Source organism: Erpetoichthys calabaricus, chromosome 2, assembly GCF_900747795.2.
Source record: "Erpetoichthys calabaricus chromosome 2, fErpCal1.3, whole genome shotgun sequence".
Classification (NCBI taxonomy): Eukaryota; Metazoa; Chordata; class Cladistia; order Polypteriformes; family Polypteridae; genus Erpetoichthys; species Erpetoichthys calabaricus.
The window spans coordinates 308,221,135-308,245,930 of NC_041395.2; the positions used below are offsets into that span (position 1 = coordinate 308,221,135).

General features: G+C 37.4%; 1 protein-coding gene across 3 annotated transcripts in view; it reads right to left on the bottom strand.

Annotated features, from left to right (window-relative positions):
- Nucleotides 1–24,796, bottom strand: part of sh3pxd2aa (SH3 and PX domains 2Aa) — a 370,390-nt gene that overhangs the window by 71,626 nt on the left and 273,968 nt on the right. For 2 of the 3 annotated variants that reach the window (XM_051922164.1, XM_028795863.2), the window contains exon 7: nucleotides 21,082–21,210. In XM_051922164.1, the coding sequence (XP_051778124.1) occupies nucleotides 21,082–21,210 (129 nt within the window). Of the gene's footprint in view, nucleotides 1–21,081; nucleotides 21,211–21,312; nucleotides 21,782–24,796 lie in introns of those variants that run through there. The other variant, XM_028795864.2, reaches the window with a different exon arrangement.

The window sequence follows — 24,796 nt, forward strand, 5'->3', positions numbered from 1 at the left end:
CGGAAGTAGGTCAATGAGCACCTGGAGCACTTCCAGGGGTGTTATAAAAGGAGCCAGCAGTCATTACTCCGGGAGCCAGAGTCGGGAGGAGGGAGACAAAGTGGCCGGGAGGAGTAGAGGAAAGAAGATTTGATTTGTGTTTATTTGTACTTTTGTGTTGTGCTTGTGGGGACTGTGTTGTGTCTGTGGGTACGGGGAAGACATAGCCCACAGACGAAGAAAATAAAAGTTTATTTGTTTTGTTAAGTGTGCCTCCAGTGTCAGTCTGTGTCAGGTCCGGCGCCAATATAGTGCCTTTGTCACACTATGAAATATCGCAAACAGCACATATTATATCACACAATATATAAAAATGCATATATTTTTGTATCCTGCACCTGTACTGACCCATTTGTCACAGTTTACTGATGCTTCTAGCAATGTTTCATTTAAAAAGACTGTCAGTCCTGAAACAGCATGGTACCAAAAACTTGAATGCCTGTAAAGAGTTTCTTTAACATTTTAACTGATTTCATAAAGTTAATGAGCTTCTGTTTGTAGGTAACTTCTTTAACAATTATACCTCATATTTAAATTTCTAATGTACATATTGATTTATGACACGGCAACATGCTAATTTGTCAGTTTCCTGAGCTAAGCTATTTGTCCATTATTTAAAAATTGGTTGTACATTTCTCAAAATCTATAAGGGTAGCACTAGGGCAAAAGGCAGCAGTTAAAAAAGCAAGCTATTTGAATGTTGCCCAGTACATTTTATTAAACTATGCACTCCATTTAATATTCAAACAGAGGATCATCTTCAATAGTAAATATCTACAGCTATATAAAACTAAAATCAAATCTTTTTTTTTGCACATTAAGTACCATAGTTACACTTCATATGTCAGTTCTTCTTGTTACAAGAGTTGAAATATAAGAGTAAAAATGTTATTCTTATAACTAATGGAAAGAATTGCATTACATTTGTAAGATCTTAAAAGCAACTGAAACCAGTCAATGCCTAAACTGTAATTACATGAATTCTAATAGAAATTACTATGCTTGAAATTAAAATATAACTAAATTATTGATAAGAAATGAACTGTTGCATACACGGATCATCACAACATTAAAAATCACCTTCTTAATATTGTATAGGCCCCCCCGTGCCACCAAAACAGCTCTCTGATCTATTAAGGCATGGATTCCACAAGAACTCTGAAGGTGTCCTGACGTATCTGGTACCAAGATGCTAGAAGCAGATCCTTCGATTCCTTTAAGTTGTGAGTTGGGGCCTCCATGGATTGAACTTGTTTTTCCAGCATACCCCCAAAAATGCTCGATTGGATTGAGATCTGGGGGATTTGGAGGCCAAATCAGCACCTTGAACTCTATGTCATGGTCACTGCAATCAGGGAATACCATTGCTATGAAAGGGTGTACATGGTCTGCAACAATCTTTAGATAGGTTTCACTTGCCAAAGTAACATCCACATCAATGCCAGGACTTCCCAGCAGAACATTGCCTAGAGCATCAAACTGCCTCTGCCAACTTGCCTTCTTGCCCCATGGTCCAGTTTTGACGCTCGCAAGCCCTCTGTAAGCTCTTTAGACGATGGACAAGGGTTAGCATGGGTACTCTGACCAGTCGGTGACTACATAGCCCTACACACAGAAAACTGCAATGTAGTGTGTGTTCTGACACCTTTCTCTCCTAGCCAGCATTAAGTTTGTCAGCAATTCAGACTATAACAGGCTAGACTTCATACCCCACGAACATCCATATGCCTTGGGCACCCATGACCCTGTCATTGGTTAACCAGTTGTCCTTCCTTTGTCCACTTTTGGTAGGTAATAACCACTGCATTCCAGGAATTCCCCCAATCATGTTTCTATCGCAATTCGGCCCTTGTCAAAGTCACTCCGATCCCTATACTTTCCCATTTTTTCCTGCTTTCAAAACATCTCCTTCAAGAACTGACTATTCACTTGCTTACAAATATATCCTACCTCTTGACAGGTGCCACTGTAACAAGATAATCAATGTCATTCATTTCACCTGTCAGTGGTTTTAATGTTGCGGCTAATCTGTGTAAATTTGCTATTAACTCCAGATTATTTTTAACAAACAGAACTTTGAGCACTTAGGATCAACAGACAGACAAACAAACAGGAGATAACTCTAAAGAAGGTGCTAGTCTATCATGGAACATTCAACTACACACACTCATACTGTGGCAAATTTAACATACCCTCATGTTCCTTGAGCTATAATAGGAAAGAAGAGTGTCCTAATTAAACCCAAAACGTTTTAAATAAACCACAGACTGAAAGACCCTGTCAGCTGTAATCGTAGCTTGTGTCCAGACTGAAAGTCCTGATTCTCCACCTTTAAGGATAACCTTAAAGGCAGTTTAAACAGGAAAACAAAGTACAAGGGTTTAATTCAAAGATTTACTAATCTTCAATATTTCAATTCTATATTTATACTTTTTTATATTTCCTGTAAAACCTACAGTCTATAATTTAAAAATAAAACTATTACCAAATATCATTTTAATTAAACAAGGAATGTGCTTTTAGAAACAATAATAATAATAATAATAATAATACATTTTATTTATATAGCGCCTTTCCCATGCTCAAGGCACTTACAGAATATAATAAAGAACGGCAGAATATACAGTATATAGCATTGTACAAACCAGATAAATAAATAAAGAAGATTAAGACAGTAAATTCTGAAAAAAACAGACAACATAATTGATGGTCTAGCACACACATACAGGTTACATTGGCATCTTGACAGAGAAGTAAACTGAGAGAAAGGTAATAAAGTCAAGTAGAGCTAAAAGCCTTCCTGAACAGATGAGTTTTGAGTGGTTTTTTAAAAGAATTCATGGAGTCAGCTGACCTGATTAATTTTGGTAGGTCATTCCAGAGTCCGGGCGCTATACAGCTGAAGGCCCTGTCACCCATGGAGTGTAGATTAGTGAGGGGCACAACAAGATTACCAGAATCAGAGGACCTTAGTGGGCGGGCAGGCACATAGTGATGGAGGAGGTCACTGATGTAGTTTGGTGCGAGGTTATTTAAAGCTTTGTAGGTTATTAGTAGGATTTTATATTCGATTCTGTAGGACACAGGGAGCCAGTGAAGACGGAGCAGGATGGGTGTGATGTTCTCGCTGCTGCTGGTTCGAGTAAGGACTCTTGCAGCTGAGTTTTGAATAAGCTGGAGCTGTGATATAAGATTAGAAGGGGCACCTGCCAGTAGGGAATTACAATAATCGATGCAGGATGTGATAAAAGCATGAACAAGTTTCTCAGCATTAGAGAAGGAGAGGAAGGAGCGAACACGGGATATGTTACGGAGGTGAAAGTAAGAAAGTTTCTTAATGTGACTTATGTGGGTGGAACAACTGCACATCTTCAGTGTTAAAGGAACATGCAGTAAATTACTAGAGATGCCTATTTTACTGTCCATCCCTAACATAAAATTTATATAGATATATACCCTCTTTCTCTCACTTTATCAAAAGTGGTGTTAAAAAACCTGTTAAGATGTTTTTAAATGTTGCTGGAGTACAAATGATCCTTACATGTCTTGTACCAATAAGCATAAAAATAAAAATCATTTATGGGTGAGAATCCAAAAATTCAGATGTGATTTTTGCCGATTCTTGCTTATGTACTTCAGGTCTAACATATTAAAGCTAACTCTGTAGTGCAACATACGTATATATTATCAGAGCATATGTCCAGTACTGGGTGAACCTGATATAATATACAGCCTTTGATTGTACATTTAAGTTCCACATCCTAAACACTGTCAGCGAGAAAGTAAAAAAAAAAACAAAAACTAAAGTTAAGTCAAACTTATTTTCATTACAACTTACAGTTTAATGAAAAGCATAGGTGGCTAAATAACATAAAGTGCAAAGACACTGTATTCAGTTGCCTGTAACATGTCCCATAAACTCCTTGAAAGCCAACATAGTGCTAGTCTTGACATGATAAACATTCAAAAATCATTAACCCAGCTTCTGTTAAAATACATTTAACTCCACAACTTTGTGACAAAAAAAAAAATCTTGCTATAACTTTTAAGTTTCTCCTTTGACAAATTGGTATTCTGTCCAGTGCTTGGTTTCGGTGTAGCAGCCTGATGGGACAGGTTCAAATTCCTGTGAAACTGAATGGGATTAAGATGAACTGATAAGTGAGGGAAGGATGGAAGAATACATGTTTTATTGTAATGAATATCAATAAAGTAGAATAAAATAACCAGACTTATCACACAAAAAAGCAGCCCAGTTATTTTACGATACCTTTTTAAGGACAGCTCAAGAGGAATAACAATCTTGCTCTGCTATTTAAAACTTTCAAAATCTTCTCCAGTTCCTAATGTACTTCCTCCAAGTCTTTCTCTACCTTCATTCATACATGAGTGGTGGCCCCTAGAGAAAAGTCTGACTGACTTGGTCAACAGCCAGATTTATTCACTCAGCCAAATGGGGGGTTTCTACCACAATTAAAGCACCCTGTCTGCATTCAATGCCATTTTAATGAATTTAGGTTTATCCAAAGTAAATTAACATTCTATATTTATAATATTAAAATGCAGTTGTGTCCTATTGATAAAAACAAATTTATGAAACAATGTACTGTCAAGAGCTCTTAGCACTTTATCTTCAATTTAGTAGTTTAAGGGCCAAAAATCTGTAACAAATTTTAATAAAAATAAGCATATTACAATTGTTAATGTCATGTGATTCTAAAAAAATTGACAACAATCCTGGCACTTTCAAGCACAGGTCTTTGGCCTAACTGAAAGGACCAGTTGTTCTATGTGGAGCCAAAGTTTCCAGGTGTACTTCAAACTGATTGCTGAGTGAATCTCTAAACTTAAGAGTTGATTAGTGTAGATGTTGCCAGTTTACCATTAAATCACTTATATTTTATATGGTAAGGGCACTTTTATTTACTTTTCCAATATTCATGATCCTTCTCACTGCTACCATTAGGATTACAAGAAACACCAACAAAAAAACATTTTACTGGCTATCCTTGTGCACTTCTACCATTTTCATTATACAATTAAACCAGTCTCAAGCCTACCCATCTTCTTGTACTGCTACTAATCTCCCAAAGTAGATCAGGCACTGCACATCCCACCTCCCATTTTATTCATCTAGAGATGTCATCTTTGGATAATGGGTTGAAGGGGACAGTAAACTGTGAATATACTTGTCTATAAAATTGCTATAATCAATCACATGTTGTGATATTTTTCTGTTTGTAAAAAGGTTTTTAAGGGCCGTTTGTGGTTATCGTATCTGTAATGGTGTCATGGTGCTCTGTATTAATGCCTCTAATGGTAATAATAAACTGAATAAGAGAACCCTCAAGTTACAGGATGTAAAGAAGAAAGGCCTACAAACACAAGAAAAACAAACTAAAATATAAATTTAACAGAAAAGATGACTGTGGAGTCAGGACCTCTTACAAAGCCCAGCTCTTCCCATGCTTTATTGCTTTTAAAATATTAAAAACATTACAAACTAGGCTCTGTTATTCAAATTGTATTAAACAAGGTAACAGTTTTAATAAGACAGTGCCTAAAAAATGAAAAGTATATGCTGCTGCCTAAAAACCTTGAAATGTCAGACTTAAATCAAAACCTAGTGACTGCGTAGAGTTTACATGCCGAGACCCCAAAAAATGGTCTGCATATAACTGAGTGTAGTCATCTGAATTGACATCAAAATTATATAATTTTTTTTGTGTACAAAAGTACACATCTGCATACACTGAAAGTATCAGCTGGCCTAACTTAAGTGAGAGTGAGAATATGTGCAAAAATTGGTTCTGTGATGGGCTTGTGCACTATTCAATGTTGGTACCTGCCTTTACCTGATTATTGCCAGGAGTCTGGAAAAAGATTTTTGAGAAAAAAGATAAATGAAAAGTTTATTTACAAAGTAAAAAAATCACTGCTTCAGATTAATGGGGGCACCATGTATAATAGAGCAACAACCCTCTGGATTTTTATTATTAAGCTTTCATTATCTTGAAGGATTGTTTGCTGCAGTATCATAAATGCCATGGTTTCTCACAATTTTGCCAGGGTGAGCCAAATGTACAAATGAGAAGTGTGTGTCACGCAGACAACAAATAACATTTTAATTGACATTCAAAAAGCAACAACTTTTCAAAGAACCGAAGACGATTCTGTGATTAGCTGGGTAAAGATAATGTAGTGTCCTCAGCAGATTAAGCATGACATTTCAAAGTAGATCATTTAGATTAAGAATTGGTGGATAAACTAAACAGTAAGCAATTTAGTTTGGGAGGTGATATAATGGGTAGATTCTGAGATACCCCATTAAGTTACATATCACTTGAAAGACAAATTAACAACTTAACCATGTCATTTGTCTGTTTCTTAGAAGCTGATCTCCTCTAAGAACACTCTTCTTGCATTTCTGTTCTCTTTTTCACTTTTAATAATCAAAATATAGCCTGTGAGTCACAGTCATTTTTATACTGGAAACATACATAAATGTGACGTAAAAATTGTTTTTGTTTCAGCAAGAACATACATCTGTATTTTATTAAGTCATTTTCATACATTTAGTTTAGAAGACAGAGTGAAACATTTCTAATGGGAGGACCCGTTGATTTACAACATTTAGCTACGGAATGCAATTAAAAACCCCTTGGGAGCACATGAAACATAGTTATTTGCTGCCAATTAAGAAAATGGCTAACTTCCAGAAAATGAGGAATGGATCTTATAATCACTGACACTAAAGGCAGTGATAGTTTGACACTGGCTTGTATTTTATTATTTTGATATTATGAAAAAGCAAAAGAAATACAGGCTATGAATCTGTAAGTCTGCACTGTTCTAAATAACCTTTCAAAGATACAGATTGTCTAACTCTATACTTTGGAGATTTAAAACAGAAATGAATGCCTGTTTTTGAACAATGCTTTATTCTATCCATTTTAACTATTTTGTGAAAAACCATTTTTATCACACTTTCACAAGGAGCTAAAGATTATCCTGTCAGGATCATGAAAAGGATAGAACTAATCTTTTATGGAATGCCAGTTCATGACTGTGACAATATAAAGTCATCTAATATGCACATCTTTAGAAGTAAATTAGGATACACGGACAGTGACCACACCATGACTTGTACCCATGTCCTTGAAGTTGTAAAAGCAACAGTATCAACCACATCATATATTTAAAGAAACATCCATTTGTTTGAAACCAAAATTATTTTTTTCTACACAAAATGTCACCATAAACTCATGTGATGTTTATATTGTTCCTTTTACAGACAATCACATGGTAGAAATGTTTCCAGGTTTAAGGTGGGAGTGACGTTAAGTACTATCTTGACACAGGTTTGACAATTTCCTTTGGATTCCTTTTTAATCATCAAACTCAATTAATGCTTCTCACTCATTGTATGGCCATTTACATATAGTACTACACACTAACATAATGCACTGTATGTCTGCATTTAAGCTTTTACAAATGACGTGATACAAGCTACTTATAATTAAACATTAATATTTTCATAACAGTATAAAAGTGAAGAACTGAAAACAGATACAGTATATACACTGGAGTCACCCTTCATCAGTACTGATCTGTGATGTCCCAGCATTTTTCAATGATGCGACAGATTGTTGTTCTTTCTGAATTTATGTAAAGCGCTTTTAGTATGGGAAAGGTGGTATATAAATAAAATCTATTATTATTATTTTAATATGTTGGCTAATGTGGGATCTTGAGGTGGTTTGTGATGTGGTGGGTGTGATAACGAGCTGTATCAGTGCATGCTCCTAAACTCTCTCTGTTCTTCTTTCTCAGCAGATTAATGGTCACATTTTAAATGTAAAATGAATTTAAATATTTATTTAAAGAACAATTTTCATTTGTGTTCCAAAGCAAATGTGCAATGCATTCTTTGTAATAAATGTGAAAAAAACATGTTGTTCATGTAATATTAACTCTTCAAAACTTTTAATGGAAAAAGCTAAACCAACTGAAGAATGATATGCCACTGTGAATATATTGTGAACACTCAATGTTTTGAGCCACATACTTGCCATTACAAATAGACTTCTGATAGTTTCACTCAACAAATATCTTAACTGACACTCATCGCAAAAATGCAGATCATAAGTCCTATTGTTTCTATATGTCTACTAGCCAGTTAAGTGACTTATTAAGGAAAATCCAATTAGTCAGTAGCTGTAACTGAACTAGCAAACACAGAGGTAACAGTTTAGTGTCTTAGCCACTGGAGCATTCTGCTTACAAACAAATTATCCTTTCATATACTTTAAGATAGTTTAGCTTTTTCCATCTCTTTACAAATGTCTTAAAAGTGTCAGGGTTACCAGGATCATTTCAGTGGGTTCAACTTGAACTTGTACAATTTATTCATTCTTCAAGCGTCATTACTGTAATACTTTATAGAAAATAAACAATGATTTTGTACACTTAGGTGTTTTCATATTCAGACATGTTGTTTTTCCTGACAAAATGACTTACATTTTTCTACAATGCAAGCTCATAAAGACGAAGTCGCTTACACAAGGTCACATAAGGAATCATAGCTCCCACCTGAATATGTCAGCATGTGTTCCAACTCCTTAGTCACCAGGCCTCACTATGAATAGAACCATTAGACTGAATATTAGAAGATATATAATCTTTATATTGTTTTTTTCTTAACAACACTGCCTGAAGCTTTAAACCAAATGTGAAAAAGCAAAAAAAGTGCTATCACTCCCACCAAATTATATCTACTTTTAACTTATAGTATAAAACAGTCAGTCAGACAGTCATTGTCCAACCCGCTATATCCAATGCCCCAATATCTCTCACTTATAATTTTTACCTTTATTACCTTTTGTTCATGCAAACCATAAAGGTAACATATAACCATCTATCAGTTTCCTGGCAAAAATAAAAGCACTACCCTTCTGAAAAAATCCCTCAGCACCACAAAGTATTTCCAGAGTCAGCATTTGACAGCTTAGCAAAATGTTACAAAGAAGACTGCTGTTAACTTAATAGTACGCTCTTTGATATTCTTATGTATGAAGGTTCTGGACAAACTAGCTTTAGATCAGCCTAAATGATTAGAAACTGATAAATAATAAAGCCCCTGTTTAACATAATGAAATGCCTTCATGTCCTGTTAACCACAAGTTCATAAAACACTGAAGGTATTGCTACTTTTAAGAAATTTGAAAAATGAGTAAGATTTGAGAGCCCTGCAAAGAACATTAAAGCCCTTTTAATACCTGCTCTTCAAGAGCGGGTATTCACTCATATATAGTAATCCACACTAGCGAAAATGTCATGCATTTAACATCAATTTGCTGCAATGCAGTCATAAATTATTGAAATGTTTGTGTCACGAAAAAACAAAGTATCAATGGGAATTTACAGTAGGTCAGAACATATTTTCTATATCATAGAAAGTGAAACACTATGGACCTGGGGCTGTGGCATTTGATTTAAACAATGTCACAGTCTTAACCTGCCAGTTCTCTAACTGTAAAATATATTAGGAAACGACTGTGCCATATTTCTTGTAAAATGATATGGAATCGGTTGCAGCCGAGTGTGAAGCGGCTGGGATGAGAATCAGCACCTCCAAATCTGAGACCATGGTCCTCAGCCGGAAAAGGGTGGAGTGCCCTCTCAGGGTTGGTAGCGAGATCCTGCCCCAAGTGGAGGAGTTCAAGTATCTCGGGGTCTTGTTCACGAGTGAGGGAAGAATGGAGCGTGAGATCAACAGGCGGATCGGTGCGGCATCCGCAGTAATGCGGGCGCTGCATCGGTCTGTCGTGGTGAAAAAGGAGCTGAGCCGCAAGGCAAAGCTCTCAATTTACCAGTCGATCTATGTTCCTACCCTCACCTATGGTCATGAGCTATGGGGTAGTGACCGAAAGAACGAGATCGTGAATACAAGCAGCTAAAATGAGTTTCCTCCGCAGGGTGTCTGGGCTTTCCCTTAAAGATAGGGTGAGAAGCTCAGTCATCCGGGAGGGGCTCAGAGTAGAGCCGCTGCTCCTCCGCATCGAGAGGAGTCAGATGAGGTGGCTCGGGCATCTGATCAGGATGCCTCCTGGACGCCTCCCTGGTGAGGTGAGGCACGTCTAACCGGGAGGAGGCCCCGGGGAAGACCCAGGACACGCTGGAGGGACTATGTCTCTCGACTGGCCTGGGAACGCCTTGGGATTCTCCCGGAAGAGCTAGAAGAAGTGGCTGGGGAGAGGGAAGCCTGGGCATCTCTGCTGAAGCTGCTGCCCCCGCGACCCGACCTCGGATAAGCGGGAGACAATGGATGGATGGATGGATGATATGGAATATTGTTAACTAGTTTCAAAGCTATATTTCCTATACACTACTGATGTACATTTAGTTAGGAAACCCATCATCTTCAGTAAATAATTTTCATAAACTGCATTTAGTAATTTTACATAGTAGCTATTTTTCTTTAATTTAGTGACAAGGAACTTGTTAATATAATAAAACAAAACAAAACAAACTGTTATCTAAAGCGAGCAATAATGAAATTAATTAGTCTAATTTATATTTCTTCTAAAGGAACATGAACTTGTTGCCAAACCTATTGTAATTCATATGGAGCTAGTGTACTTAAATCAGTGAAATGACAATGTGTGCCACTGAATCACCACTTACTGTATACAACTGAAAAAAATCAATGGTGAAAAAAACAGAAGATGCTCAACCAATCAGCCTCTGATGGGGACAGGTTATTACCAATTTATCTCTGATAACACAATGAAAAAACTTCTTAACTAAATTGCAGATGAGACATTCCATATTTGGACACACTGTAGGAACTTGAGTGAAGCTGAAGGGATTCTGAAAGCATCCTTCACTCTCCAGAAATGAAATTATTGCCACTATATACTAACATTAAAAATACTTTTTGGCTGAACAGCAACTGTGATCTAAGACTTATATATACATTACCAGTCAAAAGTTTTAGAACACCTCAGTTTTTCCAGTTTTTCGCCAAATTTAATCAGTTGAAATGCAATGAATGACCTAAAATGGGGAAGGTAAGCAGTAAACTGTCAGAGGTTTAATTAAAGTTTTGGCTACAAATACTAAAAAAAGAAATATCAGAATATTATAAATGGGCCTTCTTCAGGGAACAACTAATAGATTACAATCTACAATTGCTCTTCAGCAATTAAAGTAAATTTAACCTTAAAAGCTGAAGCAAACAACTTGCATAGGTGTCCCAACTTCCGTTGATTGCTTTAAAGTCCTGTCTGTCTTAAAGCAGAGTTGAAACAGACTGCTACTACATCCTCTACACTCAAGAAAATTGTAAATTCCAATGACAGCGGCAAAAAAGGTCTTAGTTTCTACTGTGAAGGTAGAGACTTTGTCCAGTCTGCAGTAGTCCAAAGCCAATATTTCAAGGCCGATTTTGTCCTTTAATTAATGGCTTTCCTACTGCCACTTGCCCTGTCAACCTTGCAGAAAAAAGTCTCTTCTTCACAGTAGAAACTGACACTTGCATTTTCTAACCACTGTGAAGCTGTTGTGCTGCGAGGTGCCTACCAAGCAAGCTGGTCACCTGCTAGTGACTTTGTGTCTGCTTTATCTCTTCCTATCAAAGTTTTTTTCCAGTATCCAATTGTCTTTGGATTGTGTAGGACACCATACTCACTGACATTTTGATTTTTTTTGCAAATTCTCTAAATGAAAGGCCTACACCTCTAAGGGTAATAATGCTCTGTCCAAGTAGTACTTCAGAGGTTGTAGTAACACAGCCTGTTCCAACTCTGCTTTAAGACAGACAGAGGGCTTTAAAGTAATCAACATAAGTTGGGACACCTGTGCAAATTGTTTGCTTCAACTTGTAAGGCTTAATTTACTTTAACTGCTAGAGAACATCTATGGATTGTAACCTGTTAGTTGTTCCATGAAGAAGTCCCATTTGTAATATTCTGATATTTCCTTTTTTTCAGTTTTTGCTAACCCAAGTTTTAAATTTAAACCTCTGGCAGTTTACTGCTTACCTTTTTACCATTTAAGTCATTCATTGCATTTCAACAGATTACATTTGAAGAAAAACTGCAAAAAAATGAGTTGTTAATGGTTAATATAATTTTCTGTTTAAATAAGCAAGTAAATAAAAAATGTATAGATCTCTGAGGTGACTTATAATATAAGCACCATCAGAAAATACTGTATTCCACAAAGTACAATTCAGACATTTACTACATTTCTAAAACTACTTATCCTTTTTGGAGTACCAGAAAGCCGCAGGTGAAAAGCAGAAATTAGATATGGACAGACATTTCAGCCCAACACAGCATACACTCACACAGGTCCCTCTGGGCTAATTTACTTATAACATCCAACTTCAATGCCTATTAGACTTAAAACAGGCACATGTCCACGGGTTGCACATAAGAAAATAAAGCTGTGAATCATACTGAAATCAAAACATAATGAGGTGGCAGTACTACTACAGATAATATACAGTGCATCCGGAAAGTATTCACAGCGCATCACTTTTTCCACATTTTGTTATGTTACAGCCTTATTCCAAAACGGATTAAATTCATTTTTTTCCTCAGAATTCTACACATAACAACCCCATAATGACAAAGTGAAAAATGTTTACCTGAGGTTTTTGCAAATTTATTAAAAATAAAAAAACTGAGAAATCACATAAAAATATGAGGAAAATATATGTCTAAATAAGCAGGGAGGTTAAACCATCTCAAAAGTGAAGCAAAACAATACATGCTTTAGTACTGAAATATTGTTTTTCTGAATGTTTCAAATGTGAAGGTTGATATTAAAATGGAAGATTTTTATGAGCCAATGTTCAAAGAGATAGACCAAGAGAGAACTGCACAATGGGTATGATACAGCAGAAGTGCTGGATATATCGACTGCAGAGCACAGCTTAGAGAGGAACTCAGGTTTACTCATCTGCACAGATTTTTAGGGAAGCATTAAAAGTGATTCAGCAAGAAATCAGGGCAACACTTTAACATGAATGACAGATTATAAGGACAAAACACCTGGATTACCATAACTCTGCCAGAAACGTTCTGAAATGCGCTGCTGGAAGAAACAAAATCTTATCTACCCTGAGGAGTTTCTTGTCACCAAGACCCTATTATAGACTACATAAGGATGAGAAAATATTGAATAGTGATAAAATTATTATCCTATTGAGATATAACTATTACAGCATCCAAGGCAGTAAATTATACCATGGTATGGAGATATCCAACTCAGATGAGGTATAAATACCACTTTAGCATTACACTTTGGTAGCAACTGGTAACAGTTGATAGCAATTAGTTTTTACCATCTGTAATAGCCTTCTACCTTATCAGATACAGAAAATTTTTTTTTTAAAAATGCATAAAGAAGTAAATAAAGAAAAGGACACAGTTTGAAAACACAAAAACACTTCTAAATGTCAGACAAAATTTAAATATTAAAAGTACTCTTTTCGAGTTCAGAATGAGGCTACCAGTAATTAAAATATGGAATCAATTACTGATTATAATACAGGATTGACATTGAGAAGTATTGCCCCAAGCAAAGGAACACTTACTTACACAGGTTTATTACACAGAACACAAATAATTTTGGTAAATGAAGAAGTTGCTGTAATAACAAACATTAAAGTCATTAAAACTTAAAGAACCCTTTTCCCTGTCATCTGTTTTTGTTAGTTCTTTAACTTAATCCTACTGAAACTTAATCCTGATGCTTAACTTTGAGTTAGATGTTAATTCATGGTTGTAAATGAAGTTCTGGTTTAATTTACCGTCATGTGTATCTGCATTCAAATGCCCCAGCTGTTGAACTCATTAATTTCTCAAAAATACATATTGGAGAAGATATGTTTAGGTTGCCAGAAGATAAATCATATGGCCACACTTAGAACTCCACACTTGGAGGCTGACCATTTGTTTAGGAACTCAGAAGGAAGCAGGGGTTATTTACTGATAACCAGTTGCCATGAGAGTACAGCAGAGTACAACTGTGTATCTTATTAGCATCAGAAAAAAATTGCTTCTTTACACGTGAAATGAAAAAAGGAACATAATCCTAAGAAACAGAATCCCTCCCAAAAAACAATATACGTGTAAGAAAAGAAGAACTGTTATGTCAGGAACTGTTTTTTTTTTTTTTCTTTAACAACTGGACTCTTTAGTCACTGCAGCTGCCCAGACCAAGACCGCCTGTACTCTGACTTACAACATGAAACTGTATGCAGTAAATGCTACAGTAAATTTCCAAAGTAAGCCTTGCCAAAATTACAATGTTTACTGCTTTCATTTGGAATGTGTTTTTTTTTAAGATGAAGAGGAAATATTGTTTGTTAATCTATTCTCAATGTGTTATTTTTCTCATTTGAGAGGAATTATCAGTGATTAACTATAGCCTACTATTTTAATGTATTTTTGTTAATTATGTCCCATAGTTCAAGGATAGATAGGAAACAACATTTCTAAAGAAAAAGTAAGGAGTAAATAGCTCCTGAATGGTGTGCAATAACACAATGGACACAGCAGAAAATAATAGACAATATTAACATCTGCTGTTTAGAGGATATTCACAATAGGAATGAGCAAGGCAGTATTGAGGCCCTGAACATTGTAGTAAAGTGCACAATATTTGCTCAAAGATGGTTGTTTACATAAATCAACAGAATGTGTAAGGTGAGGTGAAGAGAGGTTCTCCTTAAAACTCTTCAGAGGTTCCACTCTCTGATCTCTAACTCTGAGACTGATTTTACACCATAGTTTAAAAGTTCACTTTTATCCAAAGTTTCTTGAGATAGGAGCTATTGATTATATTTGTTAATGTGTGTGGGACCAAGGTGAATATGCTGCCCTTCAATTAAATAAAAGGGGATCAAACAGGTTTTAATGAGGTCTGAAGCAGAGCCAATAAATCCATTAGGCAATGTAGACAGGTGAACAGGCAAAGTCATCTGAGGGCTGGCATTTATGGAAGTTAAGGGGTGTGCACTCCAGACACCAAAGGGAACTGCTCTCCCCCTTGGTTTTGTAGAACTATGATGATAATGTCTGCAGTTAGTACATAAAGGGAAACAATTTGTATTTCTGAAGGCACACCTGCTCTAGACACCACGGTCATCAAACTATGATGGTCATGAGCGGATGCCATTAATGAAAGTATACAATACTGAAATGAAAGTAAATAATGAAAATAAATAATACCAACAACCCATTAAGGACAACAAGAGGTCAAGTCTGTCTGCCTCAGACAACATCTGTCGCAGGGTCCAAATAGGCTTTGACCAGCACTAGTCTGTACAGTATAGCTGTGACTATATTTTTCATAAATTATGTAGCCTTTTTACTGAAACTAACATACTTTGAACCTTTGTCCATTCTTCAGGTCAAGTAACATGTTGTCAAAACTAAAGGCAATTTAAATTTTAGTACTGTTTTTTTAATTTGTTGCACAAAGCATTTTTCACATCATTTCAAAGACCTCTCCGTGCTGTCTACTACTGCTGAGTTGTTATCTACAAAGTTCAGATAGGTAATTTCAAAAATTTCAAACACTATCAAGTCTAGCATATAAATTTAATTTATTCTACAGCATGCTTACATTCTTCTGTGAATGCAAATTCTTGAATATAAAAGGTATCAATAAAGCATTCTGTTCACAAATTCAACAAATAAAATGCCAAAATTATTATACCTTGAATGTACCATACAGAGTGGAACCTACTGTGTGGTAATGCAGTAGTTATGATCAACTTCTGAATATGTTCTGATACAGTTGTTAGTTTTACCAACAAGTTGTCATTATAATACTCTTTTTTAAATATCTTTACACAGTCTACATTTCCTCCACTTTTGTGGAATCTATATACTAAAGCACTAAAAGGTGTAATATCATTGCTGTGTTTGTCTGCATACACTCAGAGTTCAAGATACTACGTTATTTAAAAACCTTATTATCTGAAATTATCTGAAATTGTGTAGAAAAGAATCAGAATTTGAATTGCAGAATAAAAAAGAAAGGACAGTGATAAATCAAGTGTCAGTGGAGGTGCAGTGTGTTTGGTGTTCAATTTCTTGCTGGAGGAGTGATGGTTGATTACAATACAAATTAAGACCACATTATTTTCATTCACAACATATACAGTGGGGCAAAAAAGTATTTAGTCAGCCACCAATTGTGCAAGTTCTCCCACTTAAAAAGATGAGAGAGGCCTGTAATTTTCATCATAGGTATACCTCAACTATGACAGACAAAATGAGAAAAAAAAATCCAGAAAATCACATTGTCTGATTTTTGAAGAATTTATTTGCAAGCAAGATTTCTGGCTCTCACAGACCTGTAACTTCTTCTGTAAGAGGCTCCTCTGTCCTCCACTCATTACCTGTATTAATGGCACCTGTTTGAACTCGTTATCAATATAAAAGACACCTGTCCACAACCTCAAACAGTCACACGCCAAACTCCACTATGGCCAAGACCAAAGAGCTGTCAAAGGACACCAGAAACAAAATTGTAGACCTGCACCAGGCTGGGAAGACTGAATCTGCAATAGGTAAGCAGCTTGGTGTGAAGAAATCAACTGTGGGAGCAATTATTAGAAAATGGAAGACATACAAGACCACTGATAATCTCCCTCGATCTGGGGCTCCACGCAAGATCTCACCCCGTGGGGTCAAAATGATCACAAGAACGGTGAGCAAAAATCCCAGAACCATACGGGGGGACCTAATGAATGACCTGCAGAGAGCTGGGACCAAAGTAACAAAGGCTACCATCAGTAACACACTACGCCGCCAGGGACTCAAATCCTGCAGTGCCAGACGTGTCCCCCTGCTTAAGCCAGTACATGTGCAGGCCCGTCTGAAGTTTGCTAGAGATTGGGAGAATGTCATATGGTCAGATGAAACCAAATTAGAACTTTTTGGTAAAAACTGTACTCGTCGTGTTTGGAGGAGAAAGAATGCTGAGTTGCGTCCAAAGAACACCATACCTACTGTAAAGCATTGGTGGGGGGGGGGGGGGACATCATGCTTTGGGGCTGTTTTTCTGCAAAGGGACCAGGACGACTGATCCGTGTAAAGGAAAGAATGAATGGGGCCATGTATCGTCAAATTTTGAGTGAAAACCTCCTTCCATCAGCAAGGGCATTGAAGATGAAACATGGTTGGGTCTTTCAGCATTACAATGATCCCAAACACACCGTCCAGGTAATGAAGGAGTGGCTTCGTAAGAAGCATTTCAAGGTCCTGGAGTGGCCTAGCCAGTCTCCAGATCTCAACCCCATAGAAAATCTTTGGAGGGAGTTGAAAGTCCGTGTTACCCAGCGACAGCACCAAAACATCACTGCTCTAGAGGAGATCTGAATGGAGGAATGGGCCAAAATACCAGCAACAGTGTGTGAAAACCTTGTGAAGACTTACAGAAAACATTTGACCTCTGTCATTGCCAACAAAGGGTATATAACAAAGTATTGAGATGAACTTTTGTTATTGACCAAATACTTTTTTTCCCACCATAATTTGCAAATAAATTCTTCAAAAACCAGACAATGTGATTTTCTGGATATTTTTTTTCTCATTTTGTCTCTCATAGTTGAGGTATACCTATGATGAAAATTATAGGCCTCTCTCATCTTTTTAAGTGGGAGAACTTGCACAATTGGTGGCTGACTAAATACTTTTTTGCCCCACTGTATGCCTGAGAGTGCCTGAGCAATAGATTGTAGCAAACCAAACTTCATTCTCCACAACCCAACATCACTGGATTGTACTGTAACAGGCCAAGCGCAGGCTGTATCGATCAAAGTGAAATTTGGCACAGACATTGCATTTGCTTTTTCAATAATTCTCGCAGTTTCATGTTATTTTATACCCTCTGTTGAATGAGTTCCTAATTACGACAAATGGTGCCAAATACCTTCATACATGGCAGTTTGAGTTGCCTTCTCTGATCACAGTTTTGATGTTGTTGTCCAAAACTCAATCTCTGGTATTGTGACTGAAGTGACTCTGTAGCAAGAAACTCTTGCTGAGATCACACTATTTTGAATATACGGTTTTATGACATTGTCAGCTGTTACAAATAATTTTTGAGTGATGAAGTAGCATGATACATAGGAATATTAGAAGTTAATTTTCTTTGACCTTGTTTTAGAAGTGTTCTGTATATAATACATTAAATATATTATTACTACTGTTAATATTTAAGAAAAATTCAATTGCACTTAAAAATAAGACAAAAGGTATATACAGTGCATCCGGAAAGTATTCACAGCGCATCACTTTTTCCACATTTTGTTAAGTTACAGCCTTATTCCAAAATGGACTAAAATAATTTTTTTCCTTAGAATTCTACACACAACACCCCATAATGACAACATGAAAAAAGTTTACTTGAGATTTTTACAAATTTATTAAAAATAAAAAAATACAGAAGCCACATGTACATAAGTATTCACAGCCTTTGCCATGAAGCTCAAAATTGAGCTCAGGTGCATCCTGTTTCCCCTGATCATCCTTGAGATGTTTCTGCAGCTTAATTGGAGTCCACCTGTGGTAAATTCAGTTGATTGGACATGATTTGGAAAGGCACACACCTGTCTATATAAGGTCCCACAGTTGACAGTTCATGTCAGAGCACAAACCAAGCATGAAGTCAAAGGAATTGTCTATAGACCTCCGAGACAGGATTGTCTCGAGGCACAAATCTGTGGAAGGTTACAGAAAAATTTCTGCTGCTTTGAAGGTCCCAATGAGCACAGTGGCCTCCATCATCCGTAAGTGGAAGAAGTTCGAAACCACCAGGACTTTTCCTAGAGCTGGCTGGCCATCTAAACAATCGGGGGAGAAGGGCCTTAGTCAGGGAGGTGATCAAGAACCCGATGGTCACTCTGTCAGAGCTCCTGAGGTCCTCTGTGGAGAAAGGAGAACCTTCCAGAAGGACAACCATCTGCCACTGCCAATACTGATGCTCTGTGTAAGAAAGGACAGAGCCGACTATACTTCCTTAGAAGGCGGGAGTCCTTCAAAATCTGCAATCAGATGCTGCAGATGCTCTACCAGACGGTTGTGACGAGCACCCTCTTCTACGCGATGGTGTGCTGGGGAGGCAGCATAAAGAAGAGAGACGCCTCATGCCTGGACAAACTGGTGAGGAAGGCAGGCTCTATTGTAGGCATGGAGCTGGACAGTTTGACATCTGTGGCAGAGTGACGGGCACTGAGCAGGCTCCTGTCAATCATGGAGAATCCACTGCATCCACTAAACAGTGTCATCTCCAGACAGAGGAGCAGCTTCAGTGACAGACTGCTGTCACTTTCTTGCTCCATTGACAAGACTGAGATCGTTCCTCCCCCACACTATGCGACTCTTCAATTCCACCCGGGGGGTAAACGTTAACATTATACAAAGATATTGTCTGTCTGTATACCTGCATTGTAATCACTCTTTAATTTAATATTTTCTTTATCAGTATGCTGCTGCTGGAGTATGTGAATTTCCCCTTGGGATTAATAAAGTATCTATCTATCTATCTATCTATCTATCTATCTATCTATCTATCTATCTATCTATCTATCTATCTATCTATCTATCTATCTATCTATCTATCTATCTATCTATCTATCTATCTATCTATCTATCTATCTGTACGGGTAATCAGTGCCTTTAACTGTTATCCTGTATGATCTCTCCAAAACAAAGATAACTTGTTTGCACTATATCAAAACTTTTAAATTAGGAATATCCAAAGCAATATGTTCACATTAAATCCTTTGACTCAACATGTGCTGGTCAGTGAAAATTCTGAAATAATTAGTATAATACAATGTTCGGTTAAAAATTAAGAGGATCCCAAAACTAAAAAAAATTATATAAGCTTCTCATTATTAAGATACTGAATTGACAGGTTGCATAACACATTATGTCCAATTATGTAGATGGAAAGGAAAACTAGTACTAAACACATATAGTTGATATCAAATGTCTATCCTGCTCTAGTGCAATGGACTAACAAAGCTGGCAAGTATTTATTACACATTCTTCTGTGAAGTATTAGAAACAGAAAATGCTTTGTGAGGACACCACATTGTTACCAAATGGATTCATTTTATAGCAAACTGCAGTCATTAAAAGAAGCCCAAGGAATGTTTTCCTGGAAACAACATTGATTTTGAAACAGCATATTCTTTAAAATGCCAGACTGAAAGAATTACTACTAACTATAATATCAGTGAAAAGAAAAAATGTCTCTCACTTCAGCTCAAGTAGCAAACTTGGCAGGATGTTTATATTTATTATTACTTATTTTTAAATGCTAACCAATAAAAGATCAAATAGATAATTAAAATTCTGTATATTTTTAAACATACATTCATATTCAATGAAACTGCACAACCCTAAATGACTAATTACTCCATACTATATACGGGTAACTTGTGAACACACTGAGTCTAATTGCTTTGTAATTATTACTATGAAATGTAACTGAAGCAGTATGTGATTAATAAAAAACAGTCTATCCCTGATGGATTTAGGGGCTATCTTCATCTTTTATACTTTTTTACAAATAGTAAAATGGTTGTAATCTGCAGATTGGTACTTCATTTGCTGTTCAGTGAGTCATCTAACTTTGCTAGTGAGAAATGCTGACAGTGTAAAGAAACAAAACTCAAATGTGGCCATTTTAGATCTGTTGTTGTCTCCATTGCTTTTTCCAGTGTATCCCTGTTTCCATTAATATAATCTTTGATAATTAATAATACAAGTCTGGGAGACATTCTTCCAGCCAAAGGCAACAATCTGGCTTCTAGCCTAAACCAACAGGGGGAAAAATGGTATAGATCATTTGCCAGAGAGAGCCCCCAGATGGAGCTAACGTACAGTTTCAGGACTGAAGGGAAGAAGGGAGAGCCACACATGCAAAAGAGAGAAGAAAACACAGTCATGTGTAAGAAACTTTTTCAAGAAAAAAATAAAGCAATTAGATTTTTGCAATACTTACCACTCTCGTTCTTTTCAATTACATCCACTACTTCTCCTGCTTTCAGGCTGATCTCAGAGTTCTCCTGTTTCTCGTAATTGGCTACCACCACATACTGCTCCAGCACCATGGGATCTGAATTGTCGGCTCCTGGGGACGGGAAAAAGCAAGCCGTCAGCCAGCTTCCAGCCATGGCTCCCCGCGAGCGACCACCGGGCTCCCGACACGCCATAGGCCAACTCGTCAGCGTACCCCAGCCAATCAGAATGGAACCTAGGCTCAATGCATATTCCCAGGCGTCTGGCCATATAGCTCAATTGTCCTCCGGCCCCCACTGCAGCACAGAGGTTCATTTGAAAAGTAAGAAAAAAACAAATTCCTCTCCCCAAAAATGAGAATGAATTTGAAAAAAAATGTCTTCCATACTAACAGTCTTCTATTAGGGGATTTAACTTGACAAACAAGACTTCCACAGTGTTGTCTGCAACGCTGAAAAGGAGAAAGCAGCCGTCGGCTGAGGATGGGACCAGGGAATGGATATGGGGTGGGGGGGAATAAAGAAAAACACTCTGCAAAAGATCTCTGCTAGCTCCAACTCTGGATAAGCAAGTAGGGGGTTGTGAACGCCAATCATAAGCCTATCCTACAGTCCTTAAATAGAAACATATGGGTGGGATGGAGCTGAAGAGGGAGGAGGGAGGGCCTCTGTTTATATGAAACACAAGAGGGAAGCACTTAGGTTAGGCTTCTTGGTAAAAGGGTTTTATTTTCTACTTTGCCTTTGATTTCTTTCTATGCTTATTTCTTGCTTACAGCAAAGGTTCACCAAATAAGAGCTAAAGACAGGCACATTATTTATGTTTTATATAAAGTCTGGACCTCAGCCAAAACCAAAAACAGGCTGAAGAAAAGCCTTGAAGGTGTCAGCCTTCTCAGTATTTTCAGATCTAAAGTTTATATCTACTTTGTAGATAAACAAAATATTAAACCTTTCCATTGGTATAAATAATTAAAATATTTTACTTAAAACATGCAACAACCAATTCTCTGTGGAAAATCAGTGCTGTCTCGAACTTTTTAGTACAATTATTTTTATATAGCAGACGCTTTCAGACAAAGAAAATTTCAAAATGGGTGGTTAGCAAGAGTGCACATTTACAGTCCTGGGTAAAGTACAACAAGTTTAGTCCTGCACTATACACGTAGAAGAAAATGTAACAACATGCAGGCAGAAAACCACACTAAACTGAATGTTGACAGGTTAGGATAATGCTACAGGCAAGCAGAATGACATAACATCTGGGGTGCTTGAATTAATTCTCTCACTGTGGACAAAATCACCTGAGTAAATCCCTTAGCCTGCCTATACCACAATTGCATATATACATTTACATATTTTAAAAAAGATACATTTATATCACTATTTAAGATGGCAAAAAAAGGATTTGCTAAATAGCCTTTCTACCATTCAGAATACCTTATTATTGTGTATGTATTACCAAAATCTTGTTTGAAAAGAACAGCAGTTATCTTTCTTATTTTATAGTAAAATGGAACAGTGTTGACATAACCTGAGAAAATGTCTTTCTGCCAAGTACAAAAAATTTCAGATGATGTTGTACTAGGTTTAATTTTGGTCTGGAACTGCTTCTCTGTACGTTCTCCCTGTACTTCTGTGGGTTTTCTTTTGGGACTCAGTTTTCCATCCACAATACTAAGAAATGTTGTCAAGGAGAACTGCCTTCATGTTCAGATGCTTGTGCACGTATAAAAATAGACTAATGTCCTATATGGGATCAATTCTACCCTTACACCTGTAGCTGCTAAATAAGGCTCTGGTTTCCTGTGACCCTGACTGGGAGAAGGAGTTTTTGAAAAATGATAGATAACACCATAAATATCTGCTGTATGGAGAATTACACTGCTGGATAACTCATTAGATTTTTGATTTCTCCATGAAGAAATGACATTAATTTGTGCTCCAAAGTTTTAACTAAAACTTTTTTTTGTTACATTTACAAAGAATACATTCATTTAGTTAGCAGATACTTTCATTGAAAATGATCTAAAGTGCATGAAAACAAGTCAGGGCCACCAAGTTAACTATCTACATCCATCTATCCATCCATCCATTTTCCAACCCGCTGAATCTGAACATAGGGTCACGATGGTCTGCTGGAGCCAATCCCAGCCAACACAGGGCACAAGGCAGGAACCAATCCCGGGCAGGGTGCCAACCCACCGCAGGACACACACAAACACACCCATACACCAAGCACACACTAGGGCCAATTTAGAATCGCCAATCCACCTAACCTGCATGTCTTTGGACTGTGGGAGGAAACTGGAGCACCCAGAGGAAACCCACGCAGACATGGGGAGAACATGCAAACTCCACGCAGGGAGGACCTGGGAAGCGAACCCAGGTCCCCAGGTCTGCCAACTGTGAGGCACCAGCGCTACCCACTGCGCCTCCGTGCCGCCCAAACAAATCCCGGGCAGGGTGCTAACTATCTACAGTAAAATTGAAAACTATTAGCGAGATAACAAAGAGGTTTAGGCTTGCAAATGTAGGCAACACAAAATTCACAAATGTTCATATTCCAATTTAGGTCGCAAGGAGCTGGTGCCTGTTTCTGCAACATTTGATATAAGTGCATCACAAATTAAATTGATTGATCATCCTTTGGTAAACAACACAATTTCAATAATGCAATTAGTCCCTTGATGGAGCAACCCAAGAGAGATACTCATGTTTGAAAACTGGACACAGATTAACTTGTTTAAATCATGGTCACATCATCATAGATCCAGAAATGGACAGCAAAAACTGGCCTAGTTGTTATAATGTGTATAGTGACACAATGTCATATGGTATAATGGATTATTATCCCAACTGGTCTTGAACAAGGATTCTTACCCATCTGAGAGGCCAATGGAATGGAAGGACCAGGGTGGTTGGATATGGCTGAACATTTCCTCCCTTAGTACACCAGATGGCAGTATCCCTGAGTTGGGATTCCCACACAGACACCCACAGGGATCTATAGTCCTGTGGGACAGCCCTGCTGGGTTTCCATGGGGGTTGCCAGGAGGAGCTGCTGGGATTCATAGCCCCTTCTTCACAGGACTTCCAGAAGTGATTCCAACGTACTATGCCCTAGCACCAGAAGTACTCTCCAGGTCTTAGGAGCCGCCTGATCACAGCCAGGTGAGTCAGGGTCCCAAGGAAGGTGACAAATCTCAGAAGAATGTAAGGTGAAGGAAAACAATTGGTGTGAAAATTGCAAAAGCCTCTGCAAGGTATTTAAATGCAAATAAACCCTTTTATTATATCTGGACATGTCTCTGTACAATTGTGTCTGGGGTTTGGAGTGCTGCAATGCCCCCTAGAGGTCATAATAGATGCAAAGAGCTAGGTCTGATAGCGGTAGATTTTAGGTGTAGTCAGTGCAGCAATTAAGAGCAAAAAGTGAGTAAGCTTACCCAGGCCTTGATGCACAGAAAATCATCAAACTGCCAGAAGCTAGCTGTATGCACTGATTGACACATCTCACTTTGGTCTGGAACTGATAAAGAAACTCCAGTTCTGCTCTTTTGTTTGCAGTTAGTGACGGCCATATGGAGCTGCAAACCTGGGTGTAAGCAATATGCTCAGGATCGTACAATGAGTCAAGAATGGTACTTCAACTTGTAGCTAAGATGTTTAACACTCTGGCTACTAGACTAGGGCCCA